A 27,307-nucleotide genomic window follows, 5' to 3' on the forward strand; every position below is an offset into this window, starting at 1 on the left:
ATTTGAAGATATTAAAACTAGTTGCCATTAATATGGCAATATGTATATATACAACGTGTATGTGTGTATATATTGCATATGTATATATACAATGTGGCATATATATGCAATATTTACACTCCATTGTCTTGCCCATGGTGTTAAAGTAACAATGTTTACACTTCATTGTCTTGTCTTCATGAAGTCACAAATAGATTTGTTCTAGTTATTAAATGAGCTTTAGTTAAGACTTGAAAATTTGCAATCAAATGAGGTCCCACTATGTGTTGGGTTTCAGAACAAGAACCTCCACAGTAGAATGGACTGAGACCCTACACGCACTAGGTGGGGGAAATGTTTTATTGTTATACGACCCATCTAAATCCCCCACAGAAGGGTTGAACAGTTAACATGGCCAGCGAAAGCTCTGCAGTCCAGTTCTGATGGAGGCTGCCGGGTTGGGTTGGGTTGGGTTGGGTTGGGTTGGGGTGGGGTGGGGCAGGGGGCACTCTTTCCTTCCCACAATGGCCATCCATATCCTTGATACCCCAAACTAGATACTGTATACAAGGCCCCCCACCAGCCATTCTGCTCAAGGGCAACGGGCCCTGCTGCTTGTAGTTCTCTTCAAGACGTCGGATGTGGTCCTTCATGGGGGGTGGGGGAGGGGACTTTGAGGTCAGTTGGAGCAGTTGTGCGTTGGGTGGGGTGGAGGAGCGTCACTTGCGCTGGACCTGCGTGAAACTGGAGGGCAGCTGGATGGGCTGTAAGGGGGCAGCAGGCTGGTACGGTGGCGGCTTCTTGCGTAGGTCTGGCGATGACGTGCTCTTGAGTGATGGCAGGAGCTGATTGCGCTTGATGATCTGGAGGGCTAGCTGTGTATTGCCTGTAACAGTTTGCCAGAGAATTGCCTTAATGTTTGATTAAGGACAGAAATGTAGATGTGTGTGTAAGTACTGCTTCCTAAAGGCATACATGTGCATGTGTGCATCCACTAGTCATCTTCAGACATACCATTCTGTAGCTCCAAGTAGACACCCAGGAGAATGGCTTCTGGAGGAATCTCCTTTGTGTTCACCATGGATGCAGCCTAGGGAAGCAGAGCAGCCTGAGCTTCATGTCTCTACTCAAAAGTTAACCACTGAAACGCACTTTACACTGCAGCCTACCCACTGCACCCGACCATCAAGCCATGTTTGCAGGGCACAGACAAATTCAGAAGGGAATGGTACATCTGTCTGGCTGCTGAGCATTCAACCAACAAACATCATCTGCAAGTTCCGCGGAGCAAAGACTGAAGTGAGAATGCGAAAAGTGTGTGGAGTAGAACAGGAGTGTACCTGGTGCAGGCACTTGCGGGCCTTCTCATACTCGCTCCTCAGGCAGTAGGCACTGCCCAGGTTGAAGAGCATCATGGCGCGTGCTGAGGTTACAGTGCTGGGGTAACACAGAGGAGTCTGCTTCCCTGCTGCACACACACACACTTTTTTTTTTTATTGCAGCAGACTTAAGGGCCTGTAGTCTAATTAATTTCTTTCCATAGGAGCAACAAAGGCTCTGATAGGCTCAAATAGGACTAATAGGCAAATTCTATTTGCTCATTACTACAGAGAAAGCTGTGTGAGTCATGGTTAATAAGCCATGTCAGAATAATCAAATTTCAATAAACTGTCAAGTATCTGTACAGTACATACACACATACAAAGCAGCTAAAAAAACATTGCTTTAAACTGCTATAAAACATGTTGATGTATCTAAATGCTGATGGTAATAATGGCACTCTCATGTTTGAATATATGTTTTGGCTGCTGTTGTGAAGATGGCGTAGAAGACTTGTACTCACAAGACTCCACTGGCTCCAGGTCTCCTTTATCAGTGCCTGTGGGAGAACACACACACACACACACACACACACACACACACACACACACACACACACACACACACACACACACACACACACACACACACACACACACACACACACACACACACACACACACACACACACACACACACACACACACACACACACACACACACACACACACACACACACACCATGCTTCTCATGTTACTCTGCACAATGTGTCAAAGAGTTAGTATTTAGTGCTGCAAATGACATCTGAGCCCTTCATATATAGATCTTACACATCCCTCATAATAAATCCTACTGATTTAGCAGTTTTTCTGTCTTGTTATACGTCAGCGTAGCCTTTTCTTGCAGCAGTGAAAATAGGCTAGTGTGTGAGCATTACGCTTGCTCACGTGGTGGCCAGAGCCATACATGAGCAGTGTTTCCCATACATTGACTTATTTGTGGCGGCCCACCACAATATCAACACTGACCACCAAACAATGATTTTCTATGTTGTACTGTTTAAATTGGATGGAATTCGTTCTTTGAAGAGCTATGTGCACCTTTGCGCAGCCTTTCCTTGTCTCTCAACAAACCTACATGCACGTTTAAAGAAAACAAAAAATCCTGCAGTTGACTGGCTAAACCGTGCTTAAATCTGCATCATAACCACGCTGCGTTAATTTGTTAAAAACTGTTGCATTCATCACAAATAGAATTCAATTCTGTGGGAAACACTGATGAGTAAGACATGAGTTCCAGCCCTTGAGGGATTACCATGTCCATGTGCACTAATGCTTTACTTAACCGTCTCACAGACGCGCCAAACGAGAGGACGTGCAACACTGACTCTTAAAGCTGTGCCTAGGCCCCTCCCCTTAATCTTGGCCATCCACTCAGTAGCATTTGTGTGGAAGAGAACGCAGCTCAATGGAATAGTTGCTGAATGGGTCGGTTTCCTGTGCTAGAGCCAGTGGATCACCTGAGCTCACCTGATTCCTCTGTATCTATTACAGCACAGGTGGGTGGCCCTGGGCTCCTCTTACATAATCATTAAGTACATGGTGACAGTGTGTACTTCCTGTGCTTACTGTCTAATCAGACTGAATTTAAACTACTGGACACATGGAAACTGGCCCATGGCCAAGCAATGGGTTAAATTCAGCAAGCACACAGTAGGGGTGGGCGATATATATCGTCTGCGATAATATCGTGATTGTTGTTTTAAAGATGTGCAAATTTACATTATTAAGTATTTAAATTACTTATGGGGAATAAAACCTCTCGAAATCACGCATTGAAACCCCATACATTCACTAAATCCAGGAGGTGTATGCAAGAGAAGCCCCGTTGCAGCAGAGCACATGATCGCTAGTGGGTCTACGTTGTCACATGCAGGCCTAATGTCAACCAACATGATCAAGGCTATGATCAAGACATAGCCTACTTGGGATTTTGTGCAGCTACTTCTGTTCATGTAGCATTGATGAGACAGTCACATTTTTTCCTACATGGTATTATATGGAGAGAAAACATTTGCCTTTGTGTATTTTAATAGTCAGTTATAAACAAAGAACTCTTCTCATGTAACCCTTTTGTAAATGGACTGAAGTTCGCTCTAAATATCTACGTGTATCGATTATGCTAACCGTTAGCATCTCTATGGGATTTCTCATATACATTAGCCTTAAGCTAACGCATTAGTTTCTATTCTGTAACTTGGAATGCTAGCCTATATGATTTCTCTTAAACAAAACATCGAAGGAAATAACTGAGATGTACTCTGTTGGTCTGCTTAGTTTTACAGTGAATCCTAAATAAAGGTTTTTGAAAGGAACTTCAGCTTCAGACTTTCTCTTGGGAAACTGTTAGGCCTAGTCATCTTTTCTAATGTAGCTGGCTAGACCATGTCATTGCCACACACACAAGTGGGGGCAAAATTGGAAATGTGTCAGAGTGACAATGCATTGGTTGATTTGGTTAAAAAGTCACAGGTTAGGTTATTGGTTATTATTGTATTGATGCTATTCATAATGAGCTGTAAAGTAATTCAGACTTTTACATTTTTTTTTAAAGGATATCGACTAATTATCGTTATCGTCAAAATCACAAAAAAATAGAGATATTATTTTTTGTCCATATTGCCCACCCCTAGCACACAGTGTGTGTGTGCGCATGTGTGTGTGTGCGTGTGTGTGCGCATGTGTGTGCCTGTGTGTGCCTGTGTGTGCCTGTGTGTGCGTGTGTGTGCGTGTGTGTGCGTGTGTGGTTAGGAGAGGTGAACAGTAAATGCGTGTGTAGCGGTGTCTGCATGTTGGGTGAATGAGATGGCGTTTGGGTTGTAGACACTTTGAGAGCATGCGCAGGCAAGAGAGGGAGGACGCACCCTGGTCCTGCTCGCTGGGTGACACTCCTAGTGACACATCAGTCACATTCTCCGGGTTGAGGTGGGCGATGGCGTCCGAGATGCGGTCCAGCGAGATGAGCGCTTCCGCTGCATACAAGTGCCCTAAAAACCTGCGGCCACAGACAGCACCCACAAAATAGAACTGATCGGTCATGCTGATGGCACAGAATATTCCAGAATTGAAAATGCCACAGAGAATAAAAAAGGTTCTGAAAGAGAATCTCCTTAAGATCACCTCACAGTACTCATTCATTGACCAGTCACACAGTGTGACCTGACAAAATGACTGAGTAATGAATGAGTATATCCCAAGTACATCGCTATGATACAGTACTGTGAACATCAATGGCACAAAACTGGGCCCGTTGTGTTAGGAGTCACTGGGTGTTACAGTGGTATCCCAGCACATGCTTAGAGAGTAAAGGTGGAACAATGCAGGCTCCACAGCTGAACTCTGGCTCTTTGTTAAGATAGGGAGGAAGTGCATATGGGAGGGGCCCTGGGGTTGATCTGTGGAGGACAACCGCTGCTGGGGGCTGGGCAACTGACGCCACCCAATCAATCATGTGGTGTCATTTAAAGGTGCAGTCAGCTTAGGGCCCGCCCACCTATCAATCAAGATCGACAGCTAAAGAGCCGGAATGTTTGAAAGAAAAACAGCAGACCGGGAATCATGGCCAGAGTCTGTGTCCATAAAAGCTCCATGAAAGAGAGCCATGTGACGGAGGACAAGAGAAGAGTGAGAGAGAAGAGAGAGAGAGAGAGAGAGAGAGAGAAGAGAGAGAGAAGAGAGGGAGTAAAAGAGACAGAGGGGAGACAAAGAAGAGTGAGAGTGAAGAGACAGAAGAGAGAGAGAGAGGGAGAAGGAAACAAGATCTAAGCAGAGAGTCGGATAAAAGAGGAAAGGGGTGGGGGGTGGGACTTACTTTAGGGAGCCACACAGCTTGGGCTGATACAGGAGCTTCTCCGAGTGGCTGAGAGCCATCAGGTTATCCCCCAACGCCAGTGCCACATAAGCACTGCACGCTAGGATAGAACACCTACACACACACACACACACACACAATATTAATCTTATTAGATATCTCTTCCAAAACTGAGCACAGCTTACATATTAAACACATGAGAGATGTCTGAGACTGTAAAACTGAGAGCCTCGTCCAAACTGAAGGAACACAAACAGGCAGGATGTTAAGAGCCCAGCAAGGCCCCCGGCTTTTACGAGTCCTGCTGGGCTCGTAGGGTGTGTGAACGGGCGGCTAATAACATGTGGGCTTTTCTGTGACTCAGCAGCCCGGGCAGTGACAGCCTCCATTTCCCGACAACGCTCCTGTACGGCCTCCAGCGCTCACACCACAGGGGGCCCCCCCCCCCCCCCCCCCCCCCCCCCGACGGACCAGAGCATTCTCAGGTGTGGCTGTGGCCAGAGAGGACTCATTAGAGAGAGACAGAGAGAGAGAGAGAGAGAGAGAGAGAGAGAGAGAGAGAGAGAGACAGAGAGAGAGACAGAGAGAGAGAGAGAAAAAGAAAAAGAGACAGAGAAAGAGCGAGTGAGAGACTAGGAGACATTTCGAATGCTGGCTGGCAGCGTTTCTAAAGTGGCTGGCTGGTTGAAATAGGAGTGATGCGGGGAGAGATTTCTGGGAAGAGAAACTGGAGAAAGTGGCTGGCGCGCTCATAAACTTGTCAAGGTATGGAGCGCTGGAGGGTGTCACCACAAGGTCAGCCTGCTGTTGTTCACATATGAAAGAGGGGAGAGAGAAAGGGAGGGAGAGGAAGAGAGGGAGAGGGAGGGGGAGTAAGAGAGAGAGAGGAAAAGAGGGAGAGGCCTTTTTCTAATCAGCTGCAGACGAAAAACAGGAGGAGGTAGGTGACAGGAACAAGACGGGCTACAGAGAGCTGAGCGGAGGCTGTGTGTGCAACCACCAGAAGAGGGTCAGAGGCTCTGGAGGAGGTGAAGCCGTTTAATAGTCACGTTAGGAAGTGTCTGAGCTCAAGCCTGGACATACATACTCTTGCAGGTACATGCTTACATGCAAAGTAGTGAAGACAAGCAAGCTGTACACAACAACTTGTAAAAGACACAGAATACTGCAGACTTGTGCTCCTGAATGTTCTCTAAATGCCAGTGGGCACAGTAAGGGACACATTCCACTAGGCCAGTGGCCAACAGCTTACACAGTGGAAACATATTATAATACGAATATTAGAAAAAGAAGTTGTACAACAGCTCTAGGGGATCACTTGGGCTTGAACCCAAATATGTGTTGCTATGATAAAATCATAACTGAATTAATGAATGTGTCGTATAAGTGAACACACACACATGCCATGCCATAAATCAAGTCTCCATATTTAATTATATACACTCTGATTCAGGCTGTGGGACCTGGCTGGTAGTGTAAATACAATGTTAGAGCTCAGTGGATTTGCTTAGGCCTATTCTGGTAAAACTAGCACCATGCACACGTCAAACATTTACACGGAGTGGGTGAGGCGGACACTGAGCACATGAGTAACTGGAAGACTCCGTGTCTGTTTACCAGCCTAGCAGTGTAGAGGGCAGGTAAGACAGAGAGCTAAAAATGCACACTTACACGCACGCACGCACGCCTGCACGCACGCACGCACGCACATACGTGTGGTGTTAGAGAGTGTGAGCATGGACAAATGGGAGTGCATCAACATGGTTAAATATGCAGCGGGCGGCACACTTGAGCTCCTACCTCAGGTTCTCCACCTCTTGTTTCCTCAGAGGCGAGGACGGCGCAGCGGGGATGAACTTCTCTCCGTCTTGGCCCTTCCCACTGCAGGGGTCAGGTACACACCAGTTCCATTACACAATAGCAACAGAGAACTACAATACAGAACATACAAGTCTAATATCATACAAACAGAGTCAAATAAAAGTTACATTTATTTGTATCTTGTAGTGTCATAACTACTGTAGTAAATAGTCAATGCTGAGTGAGAGTGTGTGTGTGTGTGTGTGTGTGTGTGTGGGGGGGGGGGGGGGGGGGGGGCTATGTATAAGGATGTGTGATGAGCACTGATTATCGTAATCGTTTACTTGCACATTGCCAAATCAGAGCTGTCACAGCTATTGCTAGTACTCTGTGGGTGTGTGTCTTAATCTCATTGGGTGGCTCCTGTAATCTGCCCTGTGTGGGGCATCTCAATGGCTCACTGCCCCGGCTGCTCTTTGTGTGTGTGTGTGTGTGTGTGTGTGTGTGTGTGTGTGTGTGTGTGTGTGTGTGTGTGTGTGTGTGTGTGTACCTTGCTGCATCAGTGCCCTTACGGCTGCTCTTTGTGTGTGTGTGTGTGTGTATGTGTGTGTACCTTGCTGCATCAGTGCCCTCGGCGCTGCTCTCTGTACTGGGCGGCTGCTCTCTGGCCTCGGGCAGCTGGGTCTCTGGCAGCAGCAGGAGAGCGTTGCGTAGACAGATGGCTGCAAACTCCATACTGGCCACAGGGATGGCTGCTGACTGACCCTCACTGAATGCACACACAAAAATAAGACAAAAGCATGCACACACACACATGCCACACACACACACACACACACACAGGATGGTTTAAAGCACCAATTCCAAATAGGTAATACAAGCTCATGTTTCACAGAAGTTACTCTGACGCCATCTGCTGGTCAATGTCAATGATGGATGATGGAACTAGCAGACACTGAGACAACAGCCCACTACAATTCAAAAACAGCCACTGTCAGGTGGACCAGTGGGGTATACTACGAAGCACGTTAGACATATCTAGGCTATGTAGACATATCGAGGCTTGACAAAGCCTTGACTCAGGGGTATACGTTAAGTGATACTACGATAGCAGTTATGTGGTATATTTGTCACACTAGGCTTTCAGCTCAGATCTGTGCTCGTTCTCAGTGTTGGGATGACGTTGGCCAATCGTGAAACGTGGAGATGCACAAGACCGCCTATATTTAAAAACAATTACTTCCACATTCATGAGCGATAGCTTAATCTACACTGCGGTCATTTTTTGTGTTTAACCTATAACATCAAATAAATCAACTGTCATCAATTGTTGTATGGTATGCACATCCATAGTGGGATATTTGCACGCACAGCACTATTAAAGCGCATTCGAGATCCAAAATGTTAGTAGAGGCGGACCTCCACCTGTAAGATATATGACAGAATCCTACACGTGAGATAACTTTGTTTTTAAGAAAATTGATTGGTCAGTGGGTGGTAGATTACACGATTTGAGCTATAACTTAGCACATAACCTCCTCCCGACCAGGTTTGGTTGACAGCATAAGATACCATGGTGATATAGCGACACTAAAACAGATCAACTTTCGTGTCACAGCATACCCTGGCTTTGAGCGTAACATACCTCGCTAACCCACTAATCGAGATTCGTAGTACACCCCACTGGTGGAGGGGTTCTCTTTACGAACCTGTAGACTGTGTTCTGTGTGGACTGGGAGGCCAGTACTATCTTACGGTGGTAGCCCTGGCCCACAATGGACTGGACAATCCCCTTCTTGCTGGGCAGGCCCTTGTTCTCCTGTTCAGAGCTCTGAGAAAACCAAACAGGAGGGATAGCATTACCACCACAGCAGTGTGGAGTCACAATGCAGCCTTTCTGGCTGCAGAGGTGGACTATGAACCAGGGTAGAGTATGAAACTTGAATCTGAAATGGAATACTGCTAGGCACTGTGGCGGTTTTAGAAAGGCCAAAGACAAAGTAGTGTTTCCGTTATTCCAACCTGACCTGTGGGCACATATCTGTCTTTTGTACAACACAGGCAATAATTTTTATGTATCTCTCAGTCTTTATAGACCAGACTTAGACAAGAAGACTTTCAGTCACCACAGACACTACACAGCCTTGATTTGTTGTGCACTGTCTTGCATGCGCATTCTAATATTTTTTCCCTGAACACGCTGCTAACTTGCCGTCCTTGGCGGAGGATGCATATGTAACAGCGCTACGTACCCCTTTGTTGGCAGCAATGCAGCACTCTGCCAGGCGCAGCCAAAGGCGTGGGTTGGCATGGTACACTTGCACCGCCTCCATCAGGCACTCAAAGGCAGCCAGCGGCCGGCCCAGGTGCAGCAGCTGAATGCCACAGTTGTAGAGCAGCTCGTGGCGCTTGTTAGCTAGGAGGGCACACATGGGGATGCCTGTGAACTTCTTACCTGCAGAGAGGAGAACACAGGGTGCAGAGAGGAGAGAGGAGAACACAGGGTGCAGAGAGGAGAACACAGAGGGCAGAGAGGAGAACACAGGGTGCAGAGAAAAGAACACAGGGTGTAGAGAGGAGAACACAGGGTGCAGAGAGCAGAACACAGAGGAGAACACAGGGTGCAGAGAAAAGAACACAGGGTGCAGAGAGGAGAACACAGGGTGTAGAGAGGAGAACACAGGGTGCAGAGAGCAGAACACAGAGGAGAACACAGGGTGCAGAGAGGAGAACACAGGGTGCAGAGAAAAGAACACAGGGTGCAGAGAGGAGAACACAGGGTGCAGAGAGGAGAACACAGAGGGCAGAGAGGAGAACACAGAGGGCAGAGAGGAGAGAGGAGAACACAGGGTGCAGAGAGGAGAACACAGGGTGTAGAGAAAAGAACACAGGGTGCAAGTCAGCTCCCGTTTGGGGGTTTTACTATTCACCATCCCTTCTAGTCCTTTGTGCAGTCTACACATTGGCATTAAGCAATTATTCTCTTATTTCAAATGGACAAAGCAGTTTGCAGCTCAAATAAGACACATCCCTAACAGGTACATTAAGCTTAGTGCACAGCTGAAGGACAGCCAGATGCTTTGCACCAGCTGCTTTGAAGGACCTCCATAATTGCACCAAAACATTCCAGACCGTTCCACATCTCCTGTAGCCTAGAAATCTAGACCCACCCTAGCGTTACATTACATTTGCTGCCAGGGCTAGTCTAGCAACTCTCCGTTGGCTTGTGAGCTCGAAAAATTAAACTTCTATCAGGCCAATCAAATCGTGTATAGAGTCGTTAGGCAGGCTTAACATAATGATTGATGGCAGAGTTGCAACGGTTTGGCTTGAATTCTCTGCTACTTGAAAACAAAGAAAATGGATGTTGCTGTTGGCGAACAGTGTGACATGAGTTAAGCTTTTTTTAAGTTGGCAAAAGTTTGAACTAGCCAGCTCCGCTGGTGGGAAAACGCTTGGGACTCATAGTGCTGTCCTATTGCGTGCAGAGGGAATTTGAAAGACAACCGATTATCCCGCCCCTCAGACTGAGCACTGCGAACGGTGAGTGCCCAGACCCTACATTTTAATGTGGGTCTGGCTCGTCAGGCTACATCTCCTGCCCTTGAGCCAAGAAAATATTGCATAGCAAAGATGTGCACAATGCAGTTATGCGCACTAAAGCACTGATATATCACAGCAAAACCTTGACAATGTCCAAAACACAACATTGCCGTTTGCAGCATATCATGAAATCACGCTACAACAAACCTGTTAAAGCGAGAACGTCACATAAGTGATATGCAGATGCTTGCAAACAGCCCAATACAGCCTCACAGGCATTTCAGTTACACACAATCACAAACCCATATTCTTTACAAAAGAAGTCATTACTCATAGTTTAGTAAGCAGTTTGTTCCCCTTTACAGATGTGCAGGTCACTCACTCTGTCCATTGCTGCCATCGCCCAGCTGGGCGCAGGTGTGGTCGTTCTCCTGCAGGGCTTTCTTGAAGTAGAAGATGCCCAGATTGTGCTTCCCCATAGCAAAGTGGATGCAGCCCAGGTTGTTCCAGAACATGCAGCGCACACACTCTCCTGGGGGACAAAGGAGGCCGGTCACTCAGCGCAAAACACTCGGCGTCAACAAGCGTGAAAAATACTCAGATTCAGCTCTTGAGAGCCAAATTAAATGAATACCTGTTTTCAGGGGACCAGGGTGCTCTGCAATATTCGACGAATTAAGGAGCTTGATGGCTTTCCGGTAGTTTCCTCTTAGATATTCAAAGTTGCTTTTCAAGAACAGGGAGGGGGCAGACTGGAGGTCAAGAGAGAATTCAGAAGCTAGTTAGGTCATGAACATGGCAGGGCTAACCTTTTTCCATGTTAATTTCACTTCAATTACTTTGGTTAGTTTGGTTGAAAATATTGCTTAATATATATAATTAGGTTTCAAAATCATGAAACAAATGACTGGTATATTCTGCTCTCACATGCTGTGGGCAGGTACAATGACTGCAGTTATTTAGATGGGACAATGAAGAGAGACAGGAATCAAGTGGGAGAGAGAGATGACCAAGGGTTGAGTTTGAACCTGTATCCCTGTGGGGCGCTGGAATAGTTTTTTAACCTAGACACAACGTATTTCTAAACAAATCTCTGTGGCTTACAGGGTCTTTAAGTCAGAGAGGAACTCACACAGGTTACGAGGCTCAGAGAAAGAAGTCACTTCAAGTACTCACATTGCCTGCTGTGTTCATGACAGACTTGATTTCCCTCTTACAGGCCTTGAGGGACTTCATTTGAATGTAGGCTCGCACTTTATACTACAGGAGGAAAGACAAGTGTTCATCAGAAAATTGTTCATTGCACATTCTGGGAGCTTTATTACTGTTATCTACCTAAAGGTCTGTGTTTGGCCGGCAGATGTTTGAGCGACTGACAGAAGTTTGAGTACTGAATAAAGTGGGCCTCACCTGATGCATCTTTGATTTGGCTGCCTCAATCATGGCGGTGAACTCAGCTTTCTGAGTGGTGTTGTCTTTACCTGTGCTTGCATTCTGAAACAAGAAGCAGCAGGTCACACTTCAAACTGTTCCAATTAAGCCCATTACAATTCAAAGCATTAAAAGGACAGACTCCACTTGTTAACTGAACATTCAAATGCACTTCTTAATCATGAAATAAAAGAGTGAAGAGAAGTTAACTCAATCAGACTCAAACTGAGCTTGTAGGTGCTGCACTCTGTTCTTGCTACATAAACTGGATCCACATGGTTCATGGTTGAAAAACTAACACAGCAGTGAGTAAGTGAGAGAGTGATCTGCTGTAGTCTGCCTCAGTGACCTGTCCTGCCGTAAGCTCTCTGCTCCTATTCTGTATCTGGTCTGCTGCCTCTGTTACCGCATCCCTGTGAATGTAGAACTTGCATGTGGGACGACATGCCACCTGTAGGGTGGGTGAGCACATAACAGGCACCCTGAGTCTGAGTGTGGCACACAAGAAATGCACAGGGCACAGATTACACACATTACACAGACATTTTAGTACAAGTAGAGGACATGGAACATATCTTATGGTATTGGTTGGTGAACACAATCTCATGGGAGGTGGCTCAGAAAGCTGTTGGGTAACTATAGGCAAAGATGGCTTACTGGATCTTGGAACCTTCTCACATTTTTTACCACAGGACAGAGAATGATTCTGATTACAGAAACAATGCCAAATGAACCCTTTGAATGCATGCACCAGCCCAGCTATTTGTTTTACCATCAAAAACATTGAATTTTAATTCCTATTCTCTACCCCTGCAGCTAATGGAGTGTTTTGGATGGGAATGTGGCGAAAGATTATTTTTGAAGAGCAAGATGGCACACCTGCTCCTGGCTAGCTGATCCCAGTTTACAATAACACACATGGTGATTTATTATGCGATTTTTCTTCTCAGAAAGCAGCCACGGTGTAAACGATCAATACTCTGCTCACCTTTTCACCAGAAAAGTAGCAATATTTGGTCAAATGCACCAGCACACATGTTCCGATAGTATAGGGCATACTTTTGGGTGCCTTTTCCTTTCTACCAGGAGAGCTTCATTGAAGAATAATACCTGAACCACAGCTGTAGCACACACTTATTGAAAACCGTTTGATTCATGCAAATAATTCATGTTAAACCATCAGGAAAAGTTCTCGATGTAGAGTAATGGCCAACTAGCTTATTACAAGGGTAGAGGAATGCCTTAACAGCGTGCATAGAGAATGGCTCAACATTCCAGTTTTTGTATCCCTACTCACAACGCAAACCACATAGGCAATGCTTCAGCTTATTATAGCACTACCCACTCATCTCAGATAGTTCCCTCAGGACAACTATAATAACTCACCAGTACATTGCCACAAAAAAACATGGTTACTCAAAGCACTTTTGCTAATAGGACTACACAAATTTTCTCAGAGCGTTGAATGTTGTGGTGTGGTTTTGGAACGTTGTAGTGTTGAACTTCTTATCACTGTTAATCATATGCTACATAGAAGAAGAATCACAAGAGCTGGCAATAGAAAAGGTCCCACCTCTCCTTTGCCGTTCTTGCTATTGCCCTGGACTGTGAGCTTCTCCAGCACGGCGAGCAAGTGAAGGGCTTTCTCCGGCTGGAAGGTGAGCAGGTACAAGTCCACCAACAGGAAGCACACGGCCTGAGCAAACTTCTCTTCTAGGACAAAGCGCATCATCAAGCCAACATGCCAAACTAGCTTACTGTATTCCTTCACTACACTGGGAGAGGTGTTATGCTGGAATACAGCAAGAAGGAACAACACAGATTACAAATGTTGCTTTAAAGATACACAAGGTAGGCACATAACACACACTAAAAAGACACTAATAATCCCATTTTACAAGTAATTCTGTGAATAAACTTGAACCATACCAAAGGGTTCCAAAAATTGGTAGAGTTTTTCTCCAATTGCAATAGCTTCAGAGTACTGCCTCATGTGGTAGTGGATGATAGCTTGATTGTAGTACATTATGCTGTTCTCCACATCATCTAAACCATCAATATCTTCCACAGCTGTGTGAACCTTCCAGAAGAAAATAGAAAAACAATTGTTGCAACACCTTTCATGATTTCCCCCCATCTAGTTCTGAAGATATGGAACACAATGCTTTATACCTGGCTTTTCAGTGTCGTCAAAGTCTGCTTCAAGGTTCCAGTTGTGGTTTGGCCACTTCTATAGAACTCTGCGATGGCCTTATTCATTGAGATCTTATAGTCTTCCTTGTTCAGATCCTGAAGACTTTCAAGATGCATCAGGCACTCATCATATTTTCCAGCCTAGCAAACAAACAACCAGTCATTTAACCAGAAACAGCCTGGATTTTTGTGACAACAGTTAGTCATTTGGAATTTACATATGGGAGACATATGTGTTCAATTTAATTTAACGAGTATACTCTTCATTACAAAATATGTTTTTCAGGAGGCACTAGTACATTTACTGAAAAAACAACCGTCAGGAAGACTAACATATGATAAAGTAAAAATGTGACAAGTAGCCAAAGTAGTTCTCATTTTTAAGTTACACTTAGCAGTCAACATATGGGGCTTATTTCAGTACCGTGAATGCTTCATGAGCATTTGAAGCCATTTCTTTTTCTTGATCTGAAATACCAGGAGAGGAAACGTTGTCATGTTTTGTGTCAGTGTTCTGCTCTGAAATAAAAATAAATAAATAAATAAATAAGAATAGATAAACTATGAGACTGGGTGTGGGTGGGCGTGTCAATCACACAAAAAAGTTCCTTTACTAGCTAAGCAGCAGAATACCACTAGGCATCGCATCAGAACTGGCTAGTGTAACGTTAACCCAAAAGTAGTCTAGGTACATGACGCTGGGTACAATTCCCTCGGCACAATCTAAATCTCACAAGACCAGTTGCTGCCCTACTCGACCAGCTGCATAAGGCAGTTATAGGCACAGATATCTATTCAGCAGGATGTTTATAGTAGATGACTTGTTAAATAGCTAAATTGAGGCCACAATCCTTTTAGATATCAAGGTAACGTTAGCTGACAAGCTAACGTTAATGCGTCAGCCATTGAGGTAACGCTAACGTTAAGTCCTGCAGTCTGATAACTAAATACTGTGTGGTTAGAGTGGTGAAATATTCCGCTAAAACTGACTTCACAATCCAACACAGACTCGGCAAAATAAAGAAAACTGTTAAAGCAATGACTGTGGCCAGCTACAAGTCTGCTATCCAGCTAATCATGTAAGACTGCAATGTTTCCATCTAGCTGCTAGCTAAGTTAGCCAACCAGAAATGTTAGCCAGCTATATACTCACCTGCGTTGCTTTCTGCCATGTCTACTATTTGATTTGGTGTCACACACTTCAAAGTACAGAAAATAGTGGTGAGAACCTAAATTAACAAACTAGCTTTACGTATTAAACATTCACCACTACAATTCAGACGGTTGGGTTGGCTAATGCCTTCCTCAGAGTTCCGCCATGAATATTACCCAGAATGACACTGACTGCAAACACTAACGTTAGCACTAACAGCTGGCGTTCGCATAGCGAAGAAGTAGGCTAACGCCTGCTGTCATGGAGAGGAACTGCAAGATAACTAGACATAACATGCAAGTGACAGCCTTTGAGAGGAGCAAGGTTTTATCATATTCATGTTAACTCCTGATGTATTGTAAAAAATTGTTTGTTATTACAGGTCTTCAGCTGACATAATTAAGGAAAGAGGAGAGATAGATTTCTTTGCATAGTCTGTCTGCCTCTTCACCCCCTCCATGTTTGGATACTGTCTGTCCACTAGCCACTTTTTACCACTGTCTTTCTGCCTCACTGTTTGCGTGCTATATTAGCACATTAGCACATATGCATAACCCCTCCTTCCATGCCACAGCCGAACTGTGGCCACACTTATACATTTTCTTAAAATAGTTAAATATATAGATATATAGACTTTATTCTTGCACTGTTGGACTTACTCATTTGCACTATCACCATGACCACTATCACCATTGCACTATCACCATGACATGACACACTCACACAGAGCACCTTACCTTACCTTACCTTACTATGCACAGAGAATCACAGGCTCAGTCTATCTATCTATCTATCTATCTATCTATTAGAATTTGTTCAAAACGTAAAGTAAGCTTAATCCCCTTTACTCCCTAGGGTAGTCTAGCTCTAGCCTAGGCCCTTTCAACAATAAAAACAATGCTTGAACTTTCTATTTGGTTAAGAATGTTAAAAAGGAAGTCTTGTGGGGCCAGCTATGATGCTGATAATGGAACTCTCTTGAAAGGGTCTACAATATTTTTTTCATGGCAGCTTCATAGATATATCAACCATGCAGAACAGAAGCCACAAATGTATTAGTATGCATATGTCTTTATTTATGTCCTAGGGCTAGGTATATATCCTTTTTCTAAACAGAGTATGTGGATTACCATTCAAATGAAATTTCTACAAAAGCCCCTAGGTGTCAGTGAGATCCAGCAAGTCCTGTGCCTCTGACGTTTCTGTGTTTCATGTCCCATCAGTTTTCATTCATCAAACAATTGTTGTGAATGAACATAGGCCTTTGGTGTCTTATGTGGGGACATAGCCTACTACATGATTTTCACATAAACTTAATCTCCTGTCCCTCACTCCCAAAATTAAAATCAGACTCACTTCATACAGGCAATTCAGGATGTGCCACACAGTCATGTAAACAACAAGAAAGAGTCATGGGTCATCTCCTTCTTGCCTCCAGCCTTATGGTGAGTAATCAGGGCTGTGTTGTGTAACAACAATTCCAGTATGTTCAAGGAGTATTTCTTTTGTTGTTGTTGTTTATCCTAAAATAGGTCTTAGATTAATGGATGCTTGATCAAGTGCATATCTTTTCTACGGAGAGGCACTGAAGCTCAGTCAGGGTAGATTTTTTCAAGGTGCTGTATATGCATGGGGTATAGGCTACATGGTCATACAGTGCCTATAAAAAGTATTCACCCCCTTGGATATTTCCCATTTTGCCTTTTTTACAATTTAATTGAAAAAAATCCCCTCTTTAATGTCAGTGAAAGCAAATTAAAGTTTAAAGTGAAAGCAAATTTCTGTAAAGTAATATGAATTAATTAAAAATATTTAATGCAAAATAAGCGAATTGCATATTCACCCCCTTAAAGTGACTGACCTAAATCAACAGCAGTCAAGCCAATTGGTGCTTATAGTCTCACAATTAGTGAAATGGAAATCACCTGAGTGCAGTGAATGTGTATAGTAGCCTATAGTAGGCTAATATAAGACACCTGCATCTGGAAGGTCAAGTCACTGGTCAATCAGTATTCCTGGCTATAATTCCACCAGGAAGACAAAGGAACACTCCAAACAACTCAAAAGAAAAGGTTATTGAAAGGCATAAGTGAGGGGATGGATACAAAAAAAATTCAATTCAAGTCATTGAACATCCCCTGGAGTTCAGTGAAATCCATCATTGGAATGTAAGGAATATGACAAATGTGCAAATCTTCCTAGAGCAGGCCGTCACCACAAACTGAGGAACCGTTCAAGAAGAATAATGGTGGGGGAGGCCACCAAGCACCTACAGTATGACAACTCTGAAGTTAAAAGCTTCAGCAGCTGAGATGTGAGAAACTATGCATACAACAACTTTTGCCCGAGTTCTTCACCAGTGGCAAAGCTCTTATTAAATCTCGACTAAAGTTCATTCAAGACATGTGGGAGACTCCAAGGTCAAATGGAAGAAGGTTTGTTGGTCTGATGAGACCAAAAATTAGTTTTTTGGCTAACAGACTAGATGCTATTTTTTGATGGACATATCACCACTTTACATCACCAAAGATGCACCATCCCTAATTTTAAGCATGGTGGTGGTAACATCTTGCTGTGGGGATACTTTTTGACAGCAGGCTCTGGAAGGCTTGTAAATTTAAAAGTGAAATGAATTCAGCAAAATACATGAAAATCCTGGAGGATCCAAGAGAACTACGACTTGGGAGAAGATTTACATTCCAACACGACAATTAACTGAAGCATACAGCGAAAACTACACAGAAATGGTTTAAAGACAACAAGGTGAACGTTCTGGAGAGGCCGAGTCAAAGCCCAGACCTTAAAGGTACACTATGCAGGTTAAGAGCTATATCTACAGACAAGGTAATGTTTCATGATTATCGTGACATTTGTTGGGCAGCTGTTCTTGAAATTGCATGTCTGGTTTTCTCGGTAGTGAGTCGTTACGTCTATGCTGTATAGCTATGCTAGGTGAACGATTCGTCTATTAGTCTATAAGTTAATTTACCATCAAACTGGCTTCGTAAAAGGTAAAAATATCTTGCATAGTGTACCTTTTAATCCTATTGAAATTCTGTGGCTGGACTTGAAAAGGACTGTTCATACCTTATCACCTTCCAACCTGACAGAGCTTGAGTTTGCAAAGAAAAATGATGTAAAATTGCAGTATCAAGAAGTGCAATGTGCACGTAGGCTCCATGCTTTAATTGCGGCCACAGGTGCATCATTACTTTGTAAAAATCTGTTTTTATTTTGAAATTAAAGAGGAGATTTCTGTAAATTATTGTAAAAAAGGGCAAGTAAAAAAAAAAAAAAAAAAAAAATATATATATATATATATATATAATATGGAAATATCCAAGGGGGTGAATATTTTTTGCACTGTATTTTACATGAAGATATAGACAGTGGGTGATCCTTCTTAGTAGGCTAAGCAGTAATAGCAATAGCCTACCTGAAGTCAAACATCATTATTGCTGCTTTGCTAATGGATAGCTCTGAGGCCTATAGACTATTATATAAGTTAAATGCTTGTTAGTGCTCAGTTCAATGAGGAGGCAGAGGAAGGAGTCTTATTGAGCATAGAATCAACTTTCAACCAGCAGCAATAATCTTTGAGATTGATATTTAATTGTCAGTAATCAGTAATCTATTGTTAATCTAAATAATCCATTTCTGTTGCATGCTATGAAATGAATATGAGATATAAAAATAAAAAAAGTTTAGTTTCAAGTTTCAGTTGAGTTTCTTCTGTTGAGTGTTCACTTTTATTTCTCCAACATCAACACTGTACATTGCCTGATGATGTCTTACAGAGGCAGAGGCTTAAAACCTCAGCACATGAGGATCACAGCAAGGAAATACTCCCCCTTAATGAGAATACTTTGTGCAGAATATAGATCCGACACACCGAAGGGGGCATTTGTCAGAGGCCAACTCAGAAGAGAGGAATGATGAAAGCATTGTGAAGCATCTGCGCATTTCAATTCAAGCTGACGTAAGAGGCGCAGACTTCCCTAACACTCAGAAAATGACACAAGCTCTGGAATGCCTCTCCAGCCCTCGGGTCACTGAGGTTTAGCGGCTGCTGTGACGTCACTGCTGCCAATGCCTTCCACTATCTGTGTGGATTTCTCTATTCAGGCAAATCATGTGCCTTAGGCAGACACTTGTCTTCACCAGGTAAGTCTGAGGATTAATCATCTGAGCTTTAGGACTGCCTTCAAGAAGACAGAAGACTTGTTTGGAATAAGAATTCTTTGAAAGAATCGATATTGCAAGATAATGGTATGGGGCATGCAAGGCAGCTCAAGATGAACACTGATCTTATGCCACATGATTTGTTTTTCAAAAGTCATTAGTCAGTCTGTACGTAGGCCTATGTCATTGCATTACAGTCACTTTTAGATGATTCCAATATGAACACTAAATCATGTTTTGAGAGGCTGTGGGATAACTTATTTACTTGAATGAATTATTTTAAACAATTCAATGGACATACTTTTGCAGACAATTCTGGTCAGATGATAGGCATAAATGCATGGATATTTCTGTCTCACTGAAATCAAAGGTTCAGTATGCAATACTACAAGGAGAGCCTATGATCAGACAATAATTACAATCAGGGTTCTTAATTTCAGTCATTCTTTCAAAAAATTCAGTTCATAAATGCCTTGAAATCACCAGACAAGAGTTGGAAGTGTGAGCAGGAGTGAGAGGGGAAAGAGACTAAGAGAGAGCCGTAATTGACAGAGAGACAGAGAGCAGACGCACTTTAAGATGGCAGAATGGCTGATTGATTGCCGTTGGACACGGGACTATTCTGAGGATCTGTAACTATGACTGATATGTCTCTGCAGGCTCAGGGGAAATTGAAACATTCCAGCAGTCTGACTCATAATTACAGCATGATCAGTTTTGCTATGAAAATAAAGAGGGCATGCCGTAGAAATGCATTTTGCGAATGGGAGGCTTTCTTGGTTGCCTTTAAGCCCTGGTTGATGTTAACGGAGAGTTTGGTTTATGTCTGGTGATCATGTCCCCTCTGGGTGCTTTAACAATGTGTTACACTGAGACTAATGGGAGTCTAGGCTATTGGTCAAAGTCTGAATAGAGCAGAAGGTGCTGAAAGTGAATTAGAGGTGGCTACGCAGGCACAATCCTGGTAAGAAAGAAATATCCAGGAACAAGATCAAGCCAATGGCTACCATATGGCTACATCATAACCCTTGCTGTATAGTCACAATGTCACAGGTTTTTGAAGTCAAAGTTACTTGATATTTGACGTTTAGATGTCAGATCCCATTTTCAGCTATGAACTCACTTCCACCAGGCTGCAGTGATTACCTGCTTCAATGATTTTAATTAGATATGGATTTTTAATCAGCCTTTCAAGAAGTCCTTTTTAGTTTAATGTTCGGTTAAGTGCCCTCAAGTCTACACAGAGCTGGTTGGGAATCCAGGCAAAATAGACAAATGAAAATGAAAAATAATTTATATTAAAGAGGTAAACATTTCCTAATGGGTGTTGGCAACAGTAAAACACACTGATTTGTAATCCACACACAACTACACACATCTATTGTAATCTTTGTATTATTGTAACCTTCCTGTATTTTTGTATAAATGCCAAAATACAGGTAAGGAGTGGAGGATGTCCTTATCTCTTCCCTTTTCACCCTGTTTAAGTGCACTAACAGTCCAGTTACCATTTTTAATCCAGGCAATTGGGTTAAATTGCAGTCATTTGACATAGATGAACCAATCGTCTTGGATCTGGAGCAAAAGATTTAATGGGTTTACACGCACACATACACTTACTGACTCATCCACACGCACACACACCCACACCCTCTCTCTCTATCTCTCTCTCTCTCACACACAACACAGACACACAGATACTTTTACTAGGCACTTCTGGGCCTTGCAGAAATAAATGAGGGTAGAGCGGCACACTAGCCCGTTAGGATAAAGTGGTCCATTTCCATTTCAGTGGCTGCCTGGAAACACATGGTCAGGCTTGGTCCCTCAGAGCAGGAGAGCCACCGCAGCTTGCAGTTTTATAGAGACATTGAGACACAGCCACAGTAGGAAACAGGACTACATTAGCTCATTCAGAGCTTCCAGCTCTACACAGAGCATGTTAAGAGATTTTCACAAGACCACATCATCACTTGTGCAGCACATTGTAAACAATTTAACATTTTAGATATGTTTTGTTTCTTATATAATGGTCTTCCTTGTGGTCAGACCATCGGACCACATATCAGTGGTTATTTATCACTGTTAGTGATAAATTTGTTAAATCTGACTTGGCTTGAATGCATGTGTTGCCTTTGGGATTGTAAACATCATAATTTTGTGTGCGTTATATGAATAAAAAACACATTGGTGCAGACGTGGTTTTACATTACGTTTTACGTGTGTTCACCACACACAAGTTGCCACATATACACAGACAAGCTGGTTACTGGATTATAAAACAATTCAGTCAGCACAGCATGCTGACTTATTGGCAAATCTCCATACATTTATTGGAGCAGACTGGATGTTTTCTTTGCCGGGTTGTGCATACCTCAACTATATGTAGGCATGTTTGTGTATCTAGTTAGGCCTATTCAAATACATAATGCCCCACACTTGGTGGTTGACATGACATGGCCTTTTTTTGGTCCAATGTGTCAAAGATAGGTAAATTATTTAAAAAATATGTCAAAAAATATGGTGATATTGTTCAGAAAATGCTGTTTTATATGAACATACAGAGCATTCATGGGATTAATCTTCCATTTTTTCACAATTTTCAGCCAAACCAGAAAAAGCTCATATGGTGTGACTGTCCCACATTTCACAAATTTTGATTTTGAATAAAAACAAGAAAATTAATTCATTTTCTGTTTATTCAATCATATATTGATAACCCAGATGCCTACTTGTGAATCTGCTTGACTAAAAGTTCATGCATAATATTGTAAAGCCACCCTTAACTAAAACACTTTGTCCCAGACATGGATATCATATGGTGTGACGCCATATTACTTTTTTTTAAACGGGCAATTGTTTGGAGACGTTTGGGAAGTAGGGGTCCTCTTTCTTTCAGGAGGAAGAACAACACCTCAGAATGACACTGAAAGTTACAAGGTGAGTTTTCTCTCTTCATGTTTTCAAAAAAATCAAGTATATCCGGCACTCCTGCTTCAGTTTCCTTTTGCACACTGTCTTTTGGTGTGACTCATTTTACACAAAAATGCCCAAATTAAATTACCCTTTAGTCAATATTACCTTTAAAACTATATTGTCATATTGCAGTTAGCATGGTTTTAGGAGGTTAGCATAAAAGCACATTGCTTAATGTCATGCTAAGTACATGAAACCTCATATGGTGTGACCCCATATCATGTAGTGTGTAGGGTTTTCTCGTCACACCATATGATTTATTTGTCACACTATATGATAGAAACTGCATTTTCCTACATAAATAATGTTTTTTCTTACATATGTTTAACTCATAATTAAGTGTAATATATATTTTGACATATTTAACATGATTTAACATTTATTAATTAAGATGTGCAACTATTGCATGTATTGTGAATCAAAGACACATAAAACACAGAAATCACCCCCACACACACTCACTCACTCATTCTACAGCCTTGGATACAGAAGATACATAATTGACATTCTAAATATCAATAGTAGTGTGAGAAAATAAATTCTGGTATTAAAGAAAACAGTAATATTAATGTTGTCTTTAGCACTATAAGTAATTACAACAATTTAATCTGATTATAATGCAGGATATGTTTTTAAATTATCTGAATAAATTGTTGAATTTGTCTTTTAACAGATATAAAGAGAATAAACTCAAAGGGGAACTACAAACATTCAGATTGAAGCCCATCATTGAGAAGAGAAAAACTCAGGGAACCCAAGAGCTATACAATATTTGGTGGCATTCTGTTTTACATAGTTGTGATTTCTGAAAGTGAACATTTACATGATATACCTGTCTTAAACTGTCTTTTGTTGCTTGTGAAATAAATATAATACACATTTTTGTATTAACAGATTGTTATGTGGTGTTATTTATCATATGGCGTGACTCCATATCATTTGGTGTGACATCAAGAAATTATGAAAATAAAAAGGCTGTTGGGGTCTAAATCATACAAATCTCAATGGAACAGATAGAAAATAGGGTCAGCAAAATGTCAAAATGAATATGACGTTTATTGAAAGATTGAGGACATATGCCTTACTCTGTGTATTGATGAAGAAATATACTGTAAAATGTAATACATTTGCACAAGGAAATGCTAGATCTTGATGAAGTAATGATAGAAGATTATAATACATTGACTCACATTAAAAAAAATACCCCATTATAATTTTATACACAATAACTTTCATGTCACACCATATGACAATTTTAGTCACTAAAGTTTAGTCACAACTAATTAGTGAATAAATATGAATTTCAACGCAAAAGCTAAAAGACCATACATATTTTTGGGAATGGAAGGGTCAGTACAACAGGACTAAGTGATTTCCATGCCTAATATCTGAATTATTTTTCAAAAACTTTTTTTCGGCCTAAAACGTCAACCACCATATACTCTTTTGATCCCATGAGGGAAATTTGGTCTCTGCATTTATACCAATCCATGAATTAGTGAAACACACTCAGCACACAGTGAGGTGAAGCACACACTAATCCCGGCGCAGTGAGCTGTCTGCAACAACAGCGGCGCTCGGGGAGCAGTGAGGGGTTGGGTGCCTTGCTCAAGGGCACTTCAGCCGTGTCTACTGGTCGGGGTTCGAACCGGCAACCCCTTAGAACCATGTTATGGGAGAACATTTTTACATGTTTTTCAAATTTTTATTAAAAATGACTATCGGCCCATATATCGGTTATCAGTTTTTGAATAACTCAAATATCGAAATCGGTAGGTTATCAGCCTTCAAAATCCCATATTGGTCAGGCTCTATACGAGATGTAGACAAATTGACATACACACACCAAATGCATGCAGACACACATCCACACAATTAGACACACACACAGGCATGCACATACAAGCATACACAAAAGTTGCAAGAGTAGGGGTTGGAGTAGGGGATGGAGACAAATTGACAAGCGTGACAAGCGGGAGAGGATGAACAGGACTGAGGGGCAATCATATTTTGTTCCGCTATGCGGTACATCTAGTTAAGATAACTTGACATTAAACAGGATGACATTACCAGACATAATGATTATTATAATTAGATGTGCAAGGTTAGAGGCATACCCCAGTATGCTTAAAATTGAGCCAGCTTACAATGATGTCAAATCAGCATACTATATATTTTTTCCCTATAGACGAACTTAACACTTTGTGTGGTCTGACAACAACAGGCTTTGCATAAAGACTTACCCATGAACAAGTTTTAAATATATTATCTTTTTTTCAGGTTGAATTGATCAGCGGATATAGCAAACCAGCTGTGCCTGTAAAGCAGGTCTCAGTCACTCCTCACACCTTATTGGCCTCATACTCTTGCTCATTAGTCTAAATTAGGATACAAATCAGTCCCCCTAACCAAAAGTAAAACCTCCTCCCTTTGCGGTTGGCTGAAGGGACAAGAACAATGCTCTCAGTGTCTCGTAGTCCTATAAAAAATATAGAAGTATAGCGTAGAAGAAATCAGAAAATAGAAAATTGACACCTTTTATTTTTACTGTACAATACAGAGATCAGGACAATGTTAATGCACAAGGAAAATAAATTACTGTATGAGTTTTTTTTTGTCAAAGTATTGCTAATACTGTAGAAAGTACTATAGTAACAAGGCTGTAGAAAAGACTGCATGTTTGATTATTATTCACCCGAAATCCAGTGTAGAACGTCAACAACTTGAAAATGTTTTGAAAATGCTTCAAGCTGAAACGGGATGCCTTGAAGATTGTATTATCCTGCGTAAGGCGGGTCCTTCCATGCTGCTTCTAGCTGCTCTTCCAGTGACTGAGAGGGTTCAGCATAGTCATTGCACAGCATAGTCATTGAATTCACAATTAATTTATTGTTAGGTTTGTCTGCATGGAGATGGCAGCCATCATAGGTTGGCCCACTGAATGGAGAAAGATGAGAGGAATGAACTGATTTAGAAAAGGGGAGGATCAAGATGGCAGAGGGGGAGGGAAGACAGGATGCTGGCAGCTCACAGTAGAGTTGACTCGGCGAGGTCCTGAGGGATTCTGGGGCCAGGCCTCCAGTTCCCTGTTTTATGAAACAGTTTCCTCTGGAGACCTGCTAGTGGAGCCTCAGAAACTCATCAAAGCAGGCTCCTCTTCAACCACTTCCTCATCCCAACCAGTCCCCATTCCTGCATTTTAAAGCATTATTGATTGTTTTTCGCATTTAACTTATCAACTCATCATATAGAGGGTTCAGCATAGTCATGGTCAGGGTGGGGTGCTGGCTTAACAACTTGGTCTGCACTATACGAGACAATGACAAATCAAAAACGTTCAGTATCAACTGCATGTGTATCACGTAAGTTGTATAGTATACCATGTAAGTTACTACAGTGAATTTGTTTCATTAATGGAGATTACATGTTATACCCTGCTGCTACACATAGCCTATGTCTTATGTAGCAGCTGTGTGATATTTCGCAAGATGGACATAGGCAATATACTTTATAAGTGTTCTACCCAGTGTCAACTCCAGCCAGGCCTACACTTGCATCTTCTGTCTCTCCAGCATGTAGGCCTATCTTTATGTCAACTTAATGCATGGTGCATTTTCTGTTTATGTCAAGTTGTCATGACAAATACATCTTCTGGTAATGTCATCCTGGTTAATGTCAAACTGTCATTACAAAGACATCTCAAACAAATTTAATGTCAACTTGTCATGACCAAGACAACTTCTGGTAAATGCACTTTGATTAATGTCAAGTTATCATAATCAAGACAACCCAAACAATGTCAACTTGTCATGACAAAATCCGAATTACACTTAATGACATACGTCATAAACGTTTATGACTTGTTTATAATGTTTATGACACGTTCATGGCAGTATCATGCCATAGTTATTACAGTGTCATGTCACTCTTATGTAGATACCTTCAAGTAAAGTGTTGCCAAACATACTTCAGGGAATATTTGAGGCAATATACACAACAGTACTTACAGCAGGGGTCTCAAACTCAAATGAGCTGGGGGCCACTTCTGCCAATGTCATCTGATTGGAGAGCCACGTCAGTGTTAAAGAATAATACAAAAAAAGAACGGCTATTTTTAAACACAAAACTACAAACAGAAAATACTGAAAGTCTTTTTAGCTATTTTTAGACACCTGTGCTTGCAACCTTAGCTTATAAATAAAATAATGATAAAATAAATGTTAATAAAAATTATAAAAACAAACAAAAAAGCATAAAAACAGGTAGGCCTGTGTGTGTGTGTTTCACACCAAATAAAAATATTTTCCTCTCAATTTTTTTAAACCTGGCAAACAAGGCGTCAGGGTTAAGTAAGCAACACCATTGGATTTTTATATTAAAATTTCAAAAGGCCATGGCTTGAAAGTGGTCAGAGATAAAGTCCTACTGTAAAGATGGTCCTGGACCAATATTGTAATGACAGTCCTGGACAAACACGACAATGTGGGTCCAGGACCAACATTGTAAAGACGGTGCTGGACAAACATGACAATGTGGGTCCTGGACCAACATTGTAAAGCCGGTCCTGGACCAACATTGTAATGACAGTCCTGGACAAACACGACAATGTGGGTCCTGGACCAACATTCCCAGGTAAAAAAGTAGTATACTTTAGTGTGTTAGAAATATGATTAAAGTACATGAAGTATAAAGCAAGTATGCTTACACGTTTTGTACTTTATGTAAAGTATGTTTAATGTGTACTTTTAGAAAGTATACTTCAAAGTAGATGTTATTAAGTTCAACTTCAGTGTACTAAAATTAAATATACTTATTGTGCAATATTCAAAGTGTTTTTGTAATGTACTTTTAAAAAGTGT

General features: G+C 42.0%; 1 protein-coding gene across 3 annotated transcripts; it reads right to left on the reverse strand.

Annotated features, from left to right (window-relative positions):
* Positions 1 to 321: 321 nt before the first annotated feature.
* Positions 322 to 15,462, reverse strand: cnot10 (CCR4-NOT transcription complex, subunit 10). 3 transcript variants are annotated; one of them, XM_076281117.1, is made up of 19 exons: positions 15,291 to 15,462; positions 14,562 to 14,605; positions 14,117 to 14,278; positions 13,874 to 14,024; positions 13,518 to 13,654; positions 11,924 to 12,007; positions 11,690 to 11,773; positions 11,148 to 11,265; positions 10,896 to 11,045; positions 9,223 to 9,425; positions 8,680 to 8,801; positions 7,584 to 7,739; positions 6,971 to 7,051; positions 5,171 to 5,284; positions 4,224 to 4,354; positions 1,823 to 1,858; positions 1,320 to 1,447; positions 994 to 1,069; positions 322 to 865 (listed from the first exon to the last, which is right to left on the reverse strand). In XM_076281117.1, the coding sequence occupies exons 1-19, from the start codon at positions 15,307 to 15,309 to the stop codon at positions 699 to 701; spliced, it is 2,163 nt and encodes a 720-aa protein (XP_076137232.1). In that variant the 5' UTR covers positions 15,310 to 15,462; the 3' UTR covers positions 322 to 698. The 3 variants fall into 3 exon arrangements, with proteins under 3 accessions (XP_076137232.1, XP_076137233.1, XP_076137231.1); XM_076281118.1 differs by having other exon boundaries at positions 14,562 to 14,651; XM_076281116.1 differs by having other exon boundaries at positions 14,562 to 14,656.
* Between the last annotated feature and the right edge of the window lie 11,845 nt (positions 15,463 to 27,307).

Source organism: Alosa pseudoharengus, unplaced genomic scaffold (assembly GCF_046254945.1).
Source record: "Alosa pseudoharengus isolate Yale_2024_CS ecotype anadromous, Long Island Sound unplaced genomic scaffold, YU_APseudo_1.1 YU_APseudo_1.1_scf_12, whole genome shotgun sequence".
Taxonomy (NCBI): Eukaryota; Metazoa; Chordata; class Actinopteri; order Clupeiformes; family Clupeidae; genus Alosa; species Alosa pseudoharengus.

Coding starts and splice junctions, on each gene's coding strand:
- cnot10 (XM_076281116.1), bottom strand. Junction 5,285..6,970: donor CAAGAGGTGGAGAACCTGAG/GTAGGAGCTCAA, acceptor GTGTGTGTGTAG/GTGTTCTATCCTAGCGTGCA. Junction 1,859..4,223: donor ACCCAGCGAGCAGGACCAGG/GTGCGTCCTCCC, acceptor GTTCTCCCACAG/GCACTGATAAAGGAGACCTG.